The following is a 13,405-nucleotide window of genomic DNA, read 5'->3' as shown; positions in this document are numbered from 1 at the left end:
AAATACAAGGAGAAAATACATGTGTTACAAACTCTATAAGGACACCCAAATGTACTCTCTTGCCACACACACACCATCAAGCAATCTTGCCTCTTTTCAGGGCAAGGTAAAGAATACTATCTGCAAGCTTTATATAACATAGGTTTGTGTGCTAATGAGGCAATTGAAAACACATGCACAGTCCATGAAACACACAAAATGCAAGTTCACCCAATGTAGAGACAGAACTTCAAAGTGGGTACACCTGTTAAGGATGTCCTTAAATTACTAACCCAAAAAACACACTCTCTGAGCATGCCCATAAAAATCCAAGCGCTGTTCACACACAAAAAGCACAAAAAAACAAAGTCCCTGAGCATGCCCAGACCAACCCAAATGCAGCTAGCACAAAATAAGCCACCCCCCCTGTCCAAAATTAAGCACATCATCCAGCATGCTACAAAATTATAGATGGGACAAACACCCCCCTGGTCCGGGAAGCAAACTGAGCCTAACATGGGCAAAAGTTATACAACAAATACAATTGCAGTCTATGGGAAATTACTTGTTAATTTTGTGAGTCCCCACTTGGCTGGCTTATATTCTAGTTATTGGCCTTAAAATGGGTATGGGGGCCCAAGTCCCACCCTGAGGGACATATATCAATGTCACCAATTTAGACAACCACAAAAATGAAACAAGGAGAAGTGCCTTTAAAAATTGCTAGTAACTTGTTGGGGGGGGTTACTCTGCCTGTAAAGTGGTATATCTGTAGCATGTATCCAAAATGCTGCTTCAAAGATGTACAGCTTTAGAGAAAATGTACAAATCTACATTGCAGCTGCAAGATTTTAACCCCCCCAAAAAATAGCCTGCCCCCCAATACATACAAGGCCATTTGGGTCTGTTAAGGCTTAAAATGAGAACCCCCCATGTGAAAAATACCACCCCAAACTAAAATATCGTGCCCCTCCCACACACTAAGAAACCCCTAGCCAAACACACAGCAAGCCAGCCCATAAAAGGGGGGTGGATGCTTGGGGGCAGGAGGGGCTCGGGCACCCCAAAAGTCAACCACCTTGTTCCCATATTCAGGGGGACAAGGGCCTCTTCCACACAACCCTAGGATGGGGTTGTGGGGGGCTGCAGACAGGGAGCTTTACGGAATGTCAAGCTCTCTCATCTCCTGCTCCCATGCTCGTCTCCAGGATTTCTCCAGAGCCTCTCCCATCCTCTGGAACTCGCTACCTCCATCTATCCGGCTATCCCCTACTCTTGCTACGTTCAGGCGATCCCTGAAAACTCATCTCTTCAGGAAAGCCTATCACGTCTCCAACTAATCTCCTACCACTTTCAACAGCTCATTCCCCACAGTTACAACCTTTTGTACCACTTGCCCCACCCTATTGGATTGTAAGCTCTTCTGAGCAGGGCCCTCTTAATCCTCTTGTATTTTATTGTATTATAACTGTATTGTCTCCTTTTTATATTGTAAAGTGCTGCGTAAACTGTTGGCGCTACATAAATCCTGTATAATAGTAATAATAATAATAATGTGGAAAGCCCCTTTGAACTACAGCAATTGGAGAATGGAGTGTGGAGTTCCCCTTTAAAAGCAAAAACTAGCCCAAGGAAATCATATGCATTAGAGGGGGAAGGTTAAATGCCCTTTTAGGAGGAGCTAGAGGAGCGAGAGTCTTTTTACATAATTTTAACAAGGTGCATGTCACATGTTGGCAATGTAACATGCTAACATGACCTGTGTGCAAATATCCTTAAAAAAAATACATAAAGGTGAACCAGCGTACAAAAAAAAAAAATGGCAAGATTAGAGGTGCGCCCGTTCAACCCATGCAATTGCATGTACGTTGCTTAACATTTACTAAGATTTTGGTCGCGCAGTGAACAAACTCATGTGAATGAGCGCAAGAGCCGCTTGCGCATGCGCAGTGCTTACATTGATCTCACGCAGTTCTAAATGTACTTGCAGGCACAGCAGGCTTTCTCTGAAAAAGTTACTTTCTCATTCTATTTTGGGCATATTTGTTACTTAGGCAGTTGTTACTAAGCTTCCTCACATCAACCCATAATATTGCCACCTCCATCTTCTGTTAATATTGAATTGGAGATGCTGTGCGCCATGTCCATAGTGACGCACAGATTGCATTCTTCATGCGCCGAGATCGCTATGGTAAATGGGGTATTCGAGCGCTGCTGATTTCTGTCATCCAATCGTGCACAAACAAAATGCTGTTTTTTATTTTCCTTATATGTCCCCCTTAGATCTACAGCGACTCCACTTCCAAGTGCACTTGTATTGCACAGTGAATTTGTTTTTAGTAAATAAACCCCACTCGTAGTTTTGTAGTGCACAGTGAATTTGCCTTTCGTAAATAAACCCCTGTGCACTTTGCAAAGCACAGTTGCGCTCTGCAAGTGCAGTTGCTCCAGAGCTTAGTAAATTAGATAAAGCTTAACTTTTCAAAGAATACCCAATCACATGCAAATCAAATTAAAAAAAAAAAAAAAAAAAAAAAACATTTTTGCTTGCTTATGATTGGATGATGGAAGTCAGCAGAGCTTCTGCTCATTTACTAAGCTCTGAATCAACTGCTCTTGCAAAGTGCACAGTCATTTTGCCTTTAGTAAATCAACCCCACAGAGTGCCCTCTGGGACACTTTTTTTATTGGTTATTGCAGGGAGTTACTGTGAGACTTTTAATTGCCATATTATAGTCTAGTATTCATGTTACTTACTTTAACACTTTCAGGCATATTCAGTTAACTGTTTATTGTTTTTGTACATTGCATTTACCTGCCTTGCAGCAATATATTCACTTTATCTACCATTAAGTAGGTTGTGGTCTATTTCCTGTGTGCCAATATAGTGTGGTGGTATACCGAAACTTAAGTTACAACTAGGTGTGTCATAATAGAGGACCCATCATACCAAGCAGGCTCCAGTGGGTGTAAGCGATGCACTCGTTACACCCGTATTTAGTGTATAACATGTAACATGTTACTTTGCAGCAGCTGACCTCAGCCCTTTCAACCCCCCCATCCCTTGACAGCAGACAGGGATTCCTTTCCCAGCACTTACTGTCACATTTTAAAAACAGCACAGCTGTGCACACTGCCCTTTGTTCACAGAGATCTGTGAATAAATGAACTACAAGTCCCTTCTTTCACTGCGGCAGGCAGCAGCAGACAGCGCCGATGAGCACCCTCATAGTTTATTGACTCTTCCTTCACTTCAGTAAGGCCCCTTTCACACTGGAGCGGTTTTCAGGCGGTATTGCGCAAAAAATACCGCCTGAAAACCGCCCCTAAACAGCCTCCGCTGTTTGTTCAGTGTGGAAGCCCGAGGGCTTTCACACTGAAGCGGTGCGCTCGCAGGACGGTAAAAAAAGTCCTGCGAGCCGCTTCTTTGGAGCGGGGAAGGAGCGGTGTATTCACCGCTCCTAAACCGCTCCTGCCCATTGAAATCAATGGGACAGCGCGGCTATACCGCGGTAATACCGCGGCTATAGCCGCGCTGTACGAGCGGATTTAACCCTTTTTCGGCCGCCAGCGGGGGTTAAAACCGAACCGCTAGCGGCCGAATACCGCTGCAAGAACGACGGTACAGCAGCACTAAAAATAGCGCTGTTGTACCGCCGACGCCCCCACCGCCCCAGTGTGAAAGGGGCCTAACTGTCTGCCTGTATGGGAGGTACAGGTAGACAGCTGGACTGAGTGTCTGCAAGAGCATGACATTGCTCCCACTGTTCACTGATCTTGAGTGCAATGCTTTGCAGAGGACCGTGTAAAAAAATAATAAACGTACGTTTTTTTCTTACCTGATAAATCATGTGCATTTTTTTTTTAACAAATGGTGAACTTAGCCTTTAACATTGAATTTAATTAGAGGCTATAATTTTCTTTTCATTTACTGTGCAGAATTTGAGCAGCTTACTACTGGGAATGTCAATAATGCATTTTAATGTATATTAGTCATGCAGGTCCATACAGTATGTATATGGGAGCATCCATTTCTCATCATTACATGCGCAATATCTGCTTCCTGCTCAGTAGTGCTGCACAAACATTGTGTCTTATAGCACTGGAAGTCTACCAGTCAATTAGCTTGCCTGCTCTCTCTGTGGGCTACACCACCCATGTTACAGAGAAGAGTTAAAGAGGAAGTAAACCCTTGATCAAATTTTTTTCTTCTCCCTCCCCTGCAAAGTAAAGACATAATGTGCTAGTATGCATTGCATACTAGCACATTATGTGACACTTACCTGCAAACGAAGCCCACACTGTCCAAGCTGAAGGCCGCATCCATCTTCGCCACCTCTTCCTTTCGGAGCAGCGGACTCCGGCTCTGTGACTGGCCAGAGCCGTGTGACATCACTCCCGCGCAAGCATGCGGGAACCGCCGGTCACAGTACTCACTACTGAAGAAACGGAATGGGTGCCCGTTTCTTCAGAGTGCATGCGCCAATGATATTATCCTTGCAGTGTACTTTAAGTATCACCTAAACAGTGCACGTTTAGGAGATATTTACAGTACCTATAGTTAAGCTTTATTCTAGGCTTACCTATAGGTACAAAGTGTAAAGGGAGGTTTACAACCTCTTTAAATGGGAGATATCACACCTCCAACTAACTGAACTTTTATTACTTCCATCAACTCATCACCCCCAGTTACAATATTTTATACCACTTGCCTCACCCTATTAGATTGTAAGCTCTTATGAGCAGGGCCTTCTCAACCCTTCTTGTATTTTATTGTATTGTAACTGTACTGTCTCCCTTTTTATAAGCACTGCGCAAACTGTTGGCGCTATGTAAATCCTGTATAATAATAATATTCTGTAGTTCTGTCCCAGGGTGACAATGCCGCTGCTCCATAGATACAGTATGGTGAAGGAATGTTTTCCCCTTAGGACAGTAATGCCCCGTACACACGGTCGGACATTGATCGGACATTCCGACAGCAAAATCCTAGGATTTTTTCCGACGGATGTTGGCTCAAACTTGTCTTGCATACAAACGGTCACACAAAGTTGTCGGAAAATCTGATCATTCTGAACGCGGTGACGTAAAACACATACGTGGGGACTATAAACGGGGCAGTAGCCAATAGCTTTCATCTCTTTATTTATTCTGAGCATGTGTGGCACTTTGTGCATCGGATTTGTGTACACACGATCGGAATTTCTGACAACGGATTTTGTTGTCAGAAAATTTTATAGCCTGCTCTAAAACTTTGTGTGTCGGAAAATCCGATGGAAAATGTGTGATGGAGCCTACACACGGTTGGAATTTCCGACAACAAGGTCCTATCACACAAATCCGACCGTGTGTATGGGGCATAAGTGTGTTACTGGCAGGATCACCAGGTGAAAATAAAGGAAAAAGCCTGAAAATAAAAAGAAAACTGATGTATCAACCACATCTGAGGACTGGTAAGCTGCAATATATTACAAATTTCTCTGTGGCAAGGTTAACTCTCTTTATCCTGGTGCCCATTTTGTTATCAATCTTCTTTTTATTAAATTTTTAAAAAAAGACAAGTACCGTAATACACATCATACCATCTTCTAAAATACATACATTAAAAATTCCTTTTACATAATAAATAATCTTAATAACACCCACTTCCTCCTGTTTCTATAGAATCATCTAACTAATCTCCTATTACTCATACATACCTCAAAACATTCATTTCCTATTGCTCATACATACCGTACATCTAAACATTCAAAAAAAAAAATGTTCCCCTTTCTCTCTTCCTCTCTTTTTCCTCCCCTTTCTTCCTTCCCTTTCATCCCATATCCTTCCCATTCCCCTCCAATTATCCATTATCTGTTTTCCATATATTCAATATCATTCATTTCATATATCCATTCCAAGACAGTTGGCTTATTTGTTTTTTTCCAATTTCGCGCTATAATTGTTCTAGCTGCAGTTGTCATGTGGTGAAGAATATCTATTTTGGTTACCCTTATTGTATCTGATGTAAGGGAGAACAACGACGTGCTTATATTTGGACTCCTTTCTACTCCTGACACTTTCTGATATATCTCAAATATTTTGTCCCAGAAGCTCCTCACTCTTTGACAACTGTACCATACATGATCCATAGTCCCTCTTTCTACCTTACATCTCCAACACGTTTCTGTATTAACTTTGTTAACTATATTTAAAGCTACTGGGCCCTTCTTGTATTTTATTGTATTATAACTGTACTGTCTCCCTTTATATTGTAAAGCACTGCGCAAACTGTTGGCGCTATGTAAATCCTGTATAATCATAATATTCTGTAGTTCTGTCCCAGGGTGACAACGCTGCTGCTCCATAGATACAGTATGGCGAGGGAATGTTTTTCCCTTAGGACAGTAAGTGTGTTACTGGCAAGGTCACCAGGTGAAAATAAAGGAAAAAGCCTGAAAATAAAAAGAAAACTGATGTAACAACCACATCTGAGGACTGGTAAGCTGCAATATATTACATATTTCTCTGTGGCAAAGTTAACTCTCTTTATCCTGGTGCCCATTTTCACTAGGACTCAAACTGATGGGAAATTTGAGTTGTCACCAGAACAGGAAGAGAATTCTTCCAGTTGGGACAGCTGTTCCAGGGGCAAGAGTCTCAGGGGTGTTTACCACACTTATTACCTTCCGCTTTCTTTTGTAGCTATAGAACAGAACGTAAAAGGAAATCTCATAAATGGGACACAGATGGCAAAAAAACAGGGGTTTTTACAATCCCCTTCTCCGTCTAAAATTAAAAAATGTTTTTAGATATAAGGTAGAACTACAGGCAAAACAATTTTTTTTCCATTTTGGTTATAGTAGAGTAGGGTTATTTTTTTATTTTTTTCCATCTGTGTCCCATTGGGGATATTTCCCTTCACTTCCTGTCCTATAGTTAAAACAGGAAGTGGGAGAAATTAGGGCATCCCTGGTTGTCACCAAAACAAGTGCCCCCATTGGAAAATTGTATTTCTTTCACTTGCACTCTTGGTGATAACAGTAAATGGGACAAAGAGAGAGGGTGACTCACGCTAATGCTAGTATAGTTGACTTGATACCAGCAATATATTGAACAATTATTGCTGAGACATATGAATTGCAAGTCAGAGACACTTGCATGCACTAAGAATTAAAGCACAAGATCATGTGATCTGAGAAAGCAGACCAACCCAAAAGGTTGGAACTAAATTAAAATGTTCTGGATAGTAGTGATTAAATGTACTTGTTGACTGGATCCTGTCTTTAATAAATAATACTACAAACAAGCAAATATAAAATCCATTACACAATTTATTTAAATACACATGCACTTTGGGAAATAAGTCCAATAAATACAAAAAAAATAATTATTAACAACCACATATATAAATATATAATAGAATAGTAATAAAACTGAAAATAGTGCAATAAACTTGCTACGGAACAGATGCACTTATATCAGTGCTACTTTATCTCTGTATCTCCCCAATACGTGGGCAGTGGAGATGGACGTGCCACAGAACAGAACATCATGTAGTTATGACTGCTTTTCCATTGTGGGCTGGGCACAGGTGCAGCCAACGGTGACAATCTTCTTCTCTAACTTCAAGGTAGGGAGGCAGCCTTTCTCACGATGGAGAACCAGGATCTCCTGTTTGATGGGGACTGAGATCAGCGTAGGGTCTACATTGCCTTTTTCATCTACACATCCATCATGGCGGCACCTGGCTTCAGGTATGACAGATGGGATCCTGTTGTAGTTAATGTCCTGGCTGTGAATAAATAAAAAGAAAGTGAGTTTAATTACAAAGTAGCCACATACAGGTACCATATTCTTCATATTGTCCATGGTTGGGCAGAAGCATAGGTAGCAGAGGCTACAGTCTGAGGCTGAGGTACCTTTGGGGTATATTCCTTTCTCAGGAACCTCCTTCCTTCTTCACATTATAAAGAATGTTTAAATGTGCCAGGAGATAATGGTATTCATTGTGTACCCTCTATATTGTCCACTCTCCCATCTTTTTTACTGAACCTGCAATGTCTCTGGTACATTGGAAGCTAATATTTGCCAAGCTGGGGTTGCCAATACCCACAAAAGGCCATATAGATTAGTAGGTGTTCCAAGCAAGGGTAAAACAAATGTATTGTTCACTGTCTTTTAAAATGAAAAAGCTCTTTAAGTATTATTAGATGTACTAGTAAAGTTTCACCTTTTGTGCCAATTAAGCTCTTCCTTTTGTACCCTTAAGGCTTATGTAAACCCTTACAATGAGCTTTTCTTATTTGATCCTTTTTGGTCTAATAAATATAAATTGAGAGCATTTTATTATATCTGCTTGGTAAGGACAGCAAATTGACTAATGATCCTGCCAGAAATCCTGTGAGCTGGTCATTTCCTGAGCTCCTTGCCTGTGCAGTACTCTTATCAGTTACATTGTTCCCAGAATCTCTGAAAACTACAGAATGCCCCCCCCCTTATTTTTTGTAAAGGAAAATAGGAGACTATTTAGTCCTGTACTAGGATGACAGTGCTGCTCCTCCACAGATACAGTGCAATGAGTGAGCATTGTCAGCCTAGAACAGTAATTGTGTTACTGGCAGAATCACCTGGTAACAATAAAGGAAAAAATCAATGCCAGGGAAAATCCGATTGCCTCTTGGGGGATCAGGAAGGAATTTTTCCCCCTGCTGTAACAAATTGGAGCATGCTCTGCTGGGGTTTTTTGCCTTCCTCTGGCTCAACTGTGGGTATAGAATTGGGTCTATTGGATTGCACGATATTTTTTTTTGTTTTTTGGGGTTTTTTTTTTTTTTTGGTTTTTTTGTTTTTTGTTTTTTTGGGTTTTTTTTATGGTTGAACTGGATGGACTTGTGTCTTTTTTTAACCTGACTAACTATGTAACTATGTAATGCAGCCACCAGTTTGGGGATTTGACAGCCCCACTTTTCTCCATCATGTTCCATTGATCCAGGATGGATCAGACCAATTCTAATTGGTCAAAGTGGTCACATGCCAGCACATGACCAATCAGAAATGCTCTGATTCTCTTCAGAAACCCAAAGGGAAGAAGAGCAGAGCTTTCATTTATCACAGTGCTGCACTGGCCACTTGTAAAATGACAGCTACTCACCCATGGAGGTTAGTACAGAGGTGGGGGGTGTATGGTAAGTCATTTTTTGTGAAAAAGTGAACTTACCCTTAAAAAAAAATTGTGTTACTGTAAAAAAGGATGATTGTTACTCTATCATCTGTCCTGTTTAAAACTACACTGAAATTATTTTTCTTGTACAAAGCATTGCAAAGTTATTTACAAGTTAAACTTTTTAATTGTGACATTGAAGAAAACTAAAGAACAAAACAATAAAAACAAAAAAGTTGAAATAATAATGGCTAATATAATAATAATGCACAAAACAATGAGCAGGAAAATAAGGGGAAGAAGAGTTAATTATGGCGGATTATGGTAAAAAGGGTTAAATAGAGACATTATTTAATTACATTTTTTTTTTTTTTTTACTTGTCAGTTGCCTTACCTGACACCATATACATCTAAAAGTCCATCTCTTTGAGCTGCACATGAATGAAACAGAGTAGATACAAAAGTAAAAATGTTACTTTGTATATCTCTATTTCTTGTCTCACTACTGATTGATGTATTTACACAGCAACTCCCAGCTTTTATATAGAAGAGGTCCAGCAGGAGCTGGGCAGAAGAGCTAGACATACCACACATTTCCTGTGTACTTTTGAAGAAGTTTTTTTGGCACCTGCAGCATGCCCAGTGTCCTAAACTAGTCAATGTACATCTTTTATATCTGTACAGGTGCTCCTTGAAAAGACCCCCGTTTGGAGGATGGTTTATAGGTGGTATGGTCCAATTACCTGTAGTCCCATGGAGAGGTGGATCTTGTCCTTACATCTCCTACTAATACGTGGGATTGGCCACTGATGTTCAGACTGACTTTGAACGAAGATGGAAATAGCACATCTTTGGTGATTGAGCATCCAACCTTCTTGCCTAGTGGTGAAGCCAAAGTGTAACCAGGCAGTACAGCACCCATAAGACACAGCAATAATGTAAAGAGAGACTGTAGGAAGGAACGAGAACAAATTAAAGTTGAATAGTGTTAAAATCATTTTACTATATGTCACTTCAGAGCAAGATAAATATTTCATCTGATTTAAAAGGAAGTTAAAATGCATTTTGTTTTTTAATTAACGATCCAGTCACTATTATTGTTGCAATTGCACCTGCAATACTTCAGGCACAATAGCATACAAATATAATAATGTTCTGAAGTCTATCCACAGCTCATAGATCCTCAGAGTCAGCTGTGGGCCTGAATGACTACATTGGAACAGTCTATTACAGTAAACAGGTTTTATTTTTTTATTTTTGAAATCACATAGAAAATGGACTTACATTTTGACTAGGATCAGGAAAGGTTCACATAATCAAAAAGTGTAAAGCTGGACACCTCAATCACAGCCTGTGAGGAGTGAGGTGGGAGTGGGGGGAGGGGCTGGGCTTATGGATGCCGAGAGGTGGCTCGGAAGCGAGCCTGCATGAGTGCCCCCACAGCTAGCGGCTTGCTATGGGGGCACTCGGCAAGTGGGAGGGGCCCAGAGCACCGTCGAGGATCGGGGCTGCCCTGTGCAAAACCGCTGCACAGAGCAGGTAAGTATGACATGCTTGTTATTTTTTTTTAATAAAAAAAATTTTTCTTTACAATCACTTTAAGTTCAGGGGATCTTGCCCTTTAAATATACTCAATAACAAATCTTTCAATGACAATATCAAAATACCTAAAGCATTAAAGGACCAACAAATTAAATGGTTGGTTTGTCAAAGTTAGGATAGATAGATAGATAGATAGATAGATAGATAGATAGATAGATAGATAGATAGATAGATAGATAGATAGATAGATAGATAGATAGATAGAGGATTTGAGGCAGCCTACATTCACAGAAGATCTGTGAAACAACCTACCAGGTCTTATGTAAATTGATAAAAAGAAACACTTATCGCTTGCGGACTGCCCCTATATACTGCAGCAGGGCAGGCGCTATGTGCCAGATCATGTACCTAATACGTGATCTGACATTTCCGGGTCGGGGGCAAGCCCACCCCCTGCCAACCCATTCTCACTGTGATTGGACACAGCGGGAGCCAATCAGCGGGTTCGGTGGATGCCATGTCCGCTTGGACCAGCTAAACGTTCAGTAGATAGGCAGAACAGCGATCTGCCTATGTATACAAGGCAGACCACCATTCTGTGAGAGGGGAATGTACTGATCCTGTGATTCTGCTAAGCAGGAACATGGATCTTTACCTTCCCCCAGTCAAAGAACAAAGAAGAACCCCCTACGGGTAGGACCGGCACTACCATGTAAACAAACAGTATTTGAAAAATATCAAGTATTTTTTGAAAAACACATATAGAATATTGCACATAAACAAGGATGTATGAATACAAAAGATGCAAAGAAAAGATATAGCTTCCTGAACCCCAAGTCAAAGCACCTCCCCCACAGTTAGTAAGCACTCCCTAGGAACACATTTAACCCCTTAATCGCCCCTGATGTTAACCCCTTCCCAGTCAATGTCATTAATACAGTAATTTTAAGCACTGATCACTGTATTAGTGTCACTGGTTCCCAAAAAGTTAGGTGTCCAATTTGTCCACCCCAATATCGTAGTCCCACTATAAGTCGCTGATAGCTGCCATTACTGGTAAAAATAAAAATGGATGGTTTGTCAAAGTTTGTATGGATAGATAGATAGATAGATAGATAGATAGATAGATAGATAGATAGATAGATAGATAGATAGATAAATAGATGAAAATTGCCAATAAAGAACCAAAAGTTAAATGGTTAGTTTGTACAGATAGATGGATAAATAAATAAATACATTGATTGGTATTAAAGGATCAATTAAAAGCTGGTTTTCAAAGTTTACAAAGATAGATGGATAGATAAATAGATTTATGGAAAAAGATAGATAGATAGATAGATAGATAGATAGATAGATAGATAGATAGATAGATAGATAGATAGATAGATAGATAGATAGATCTATAGTATAGATAAATAGTACATTCACTTTCCTTTCATAAACTTAAAATAAATCGTAGTTCTTACAAAAGATGGTCTGAAGGTCTCCATAGTACTGGTGGCTCTTCTGTGAGTCAGTAGTGAGTTAGTAGAAGCAGTGAGTGGCACAGTGCAGGGCCCCTCTATTTTATACAGGGCACACTGGGGTTTCCATCTTTGTGTGGTTACAATTTGTGGTTTCTCATCAATGCAGCAGCGGCTTTTCTCTGCAGTCATTTCACCTTAAAGGATGTCATACTTTCTTCCTTTTTATTTCTACTATTAGAAGGAAAATGTAAGGTAATCAATCTTAAATTGTATGTCTGGTGGCCCATGAGCAGGAATCTGAAGGCAACTTATTAACCAGAGCTGGAAGGCTGACAAGAATTTGCATACTTTTCTGCATTACCTTATAGACAAATGAGGTCATGGTTTAAACAGTATTGTGTTTGACACTTGTGATTTTTTTCTGTTGTAACTGAGCAAAACCACAGTTTCAAGAAAAAAAAAAATGAAATTGTAAAGAAAAATTACATTATCATTACTAGCTTTTGTAAAATATATTAACTTGCAAAATAAAGAAAGTTAATATAAGCGGAGCTGACAGTGACACTATAATGTGATAAAGTGAACATACGTTACTTTACACAAACCTATATCATAAAATTTATAGTAACATCACAAAAAATCACTCTGTGTCAATGAAACATAAGCATAAAGTCCATAGGTAGATGAACACCGTGAATGATGTGCAGATTTCTTAAAGTATTCACCAAATCACACGTGTCAGTGATTCCTCTCCCTTCAGATTCAAAACTCACCGAACAATAATGCCTCATACTCTCGTGCTTTGGCAAGTAAGTGTGATAAACCTTACAACAGGTTTAAACGAGTGATCCAATTTCCATCCGTGTATATACAAGTTCAGTCCACATGTAAATGAAAAATGCACTAATAGTGTGATAACGTAAAACCAGATTTAATAATCACTGTGTGCACTTCAAACATTACACTCACATAAAATCTCTTTAAACGAGCAAACTTCACAGCAACATCACATCAAATACTCCTATGTAAACGCCCAACACCAAATGCATTAATGGTCACGGCGGACCCGAGGTGTGCGGATGAAGTTCTCACCACCACTCGCTAATCCTCGCTACTCGGGCTTGGATCCCCGCTCTCTGACTCAGTTTAGCGCGTCCTACGTCACACGCTGATTTAGATGGATGCCGTACAGCCACGCCCCGACATGTTTTGTCACACCTGATTTACTCATGGGATTGCAATCACACCTCGGGTCCGCCGTGACCATTAATGCATT

At 40.3% G+C, this 13,405-nt stretch overlaps 1 protein-coding gene across 1 annotated transcript; it reads right to left on the bottom strand.

The window, feature by feature from the left end:
* Nucleotides 1-7,421: 7,421 nt before the first annotated feature.
* LOC141141366 (interleukin-17A-like) lies at nt 7,422-12,318 on the bottom strand. The gene is made up of 3 exons (XM_073629029.1): nt 12,130-12,318; nt 9,865-10,070; nt 7,422-7,753 (listed from the first exon to the last, which is right to left on the bottom strand). The coding sequence occupies exons 1-3, from the start codon at nt 12,316-12,318 to the stop codon at nt 7,519-7,521; spliced, it is 630 nt and encodes a 209-aa protein (XP_073485130.1). The 3' UTR covers nt 7,422-7,518.
* Nucleotides 12,319-13,405: the final 1,087 nt, after the last annotated feature.

This window comes from Aquarana catesbeiana, linkage group LG04 (genome assembly GCF_042186555.1).
Source record: "Aquarana catesbeiana isolate 2022-GZ linkage group LG04, ASM4218655v1, whole genome shotgun sequence".
NCBI classification, from domain to species: domain Eukaryota; kingdom Metazoa; phylum Chordata; class Amphibia; order Anura; family Ranidae; genus Aquarana; species Aquarana catesbeiana.
Note: the sequence above shows the minus strand (reverse complement) of the source record. Positions and strands in the feature narration are given on the sequence as shown.

Bases quoted from the DNA above. Each gene is read 5' to 3' on its own strand.
- LOC141141366 (XM_073629029.1), bottom strand. From the start codon at position 12,318: ATGACTGCAGAGAAAAGCCGCTGCTGCATTGATGAGAAACCACAAATT. The intron at 10,071-12,129 runs GTAAGAACTACG...TCCTTCCTACAG, and splicing joins AGACCTTCAGACCATCTTTT to TCTCTCTTTACATTATTGCT. The intron at 7,754-9,864 runs GTAATTGGACCA...ATTTATTCACAG, and splicing joins ACCTCTCCATGGGACTACAG to CCAGGACATTAACTACAACA.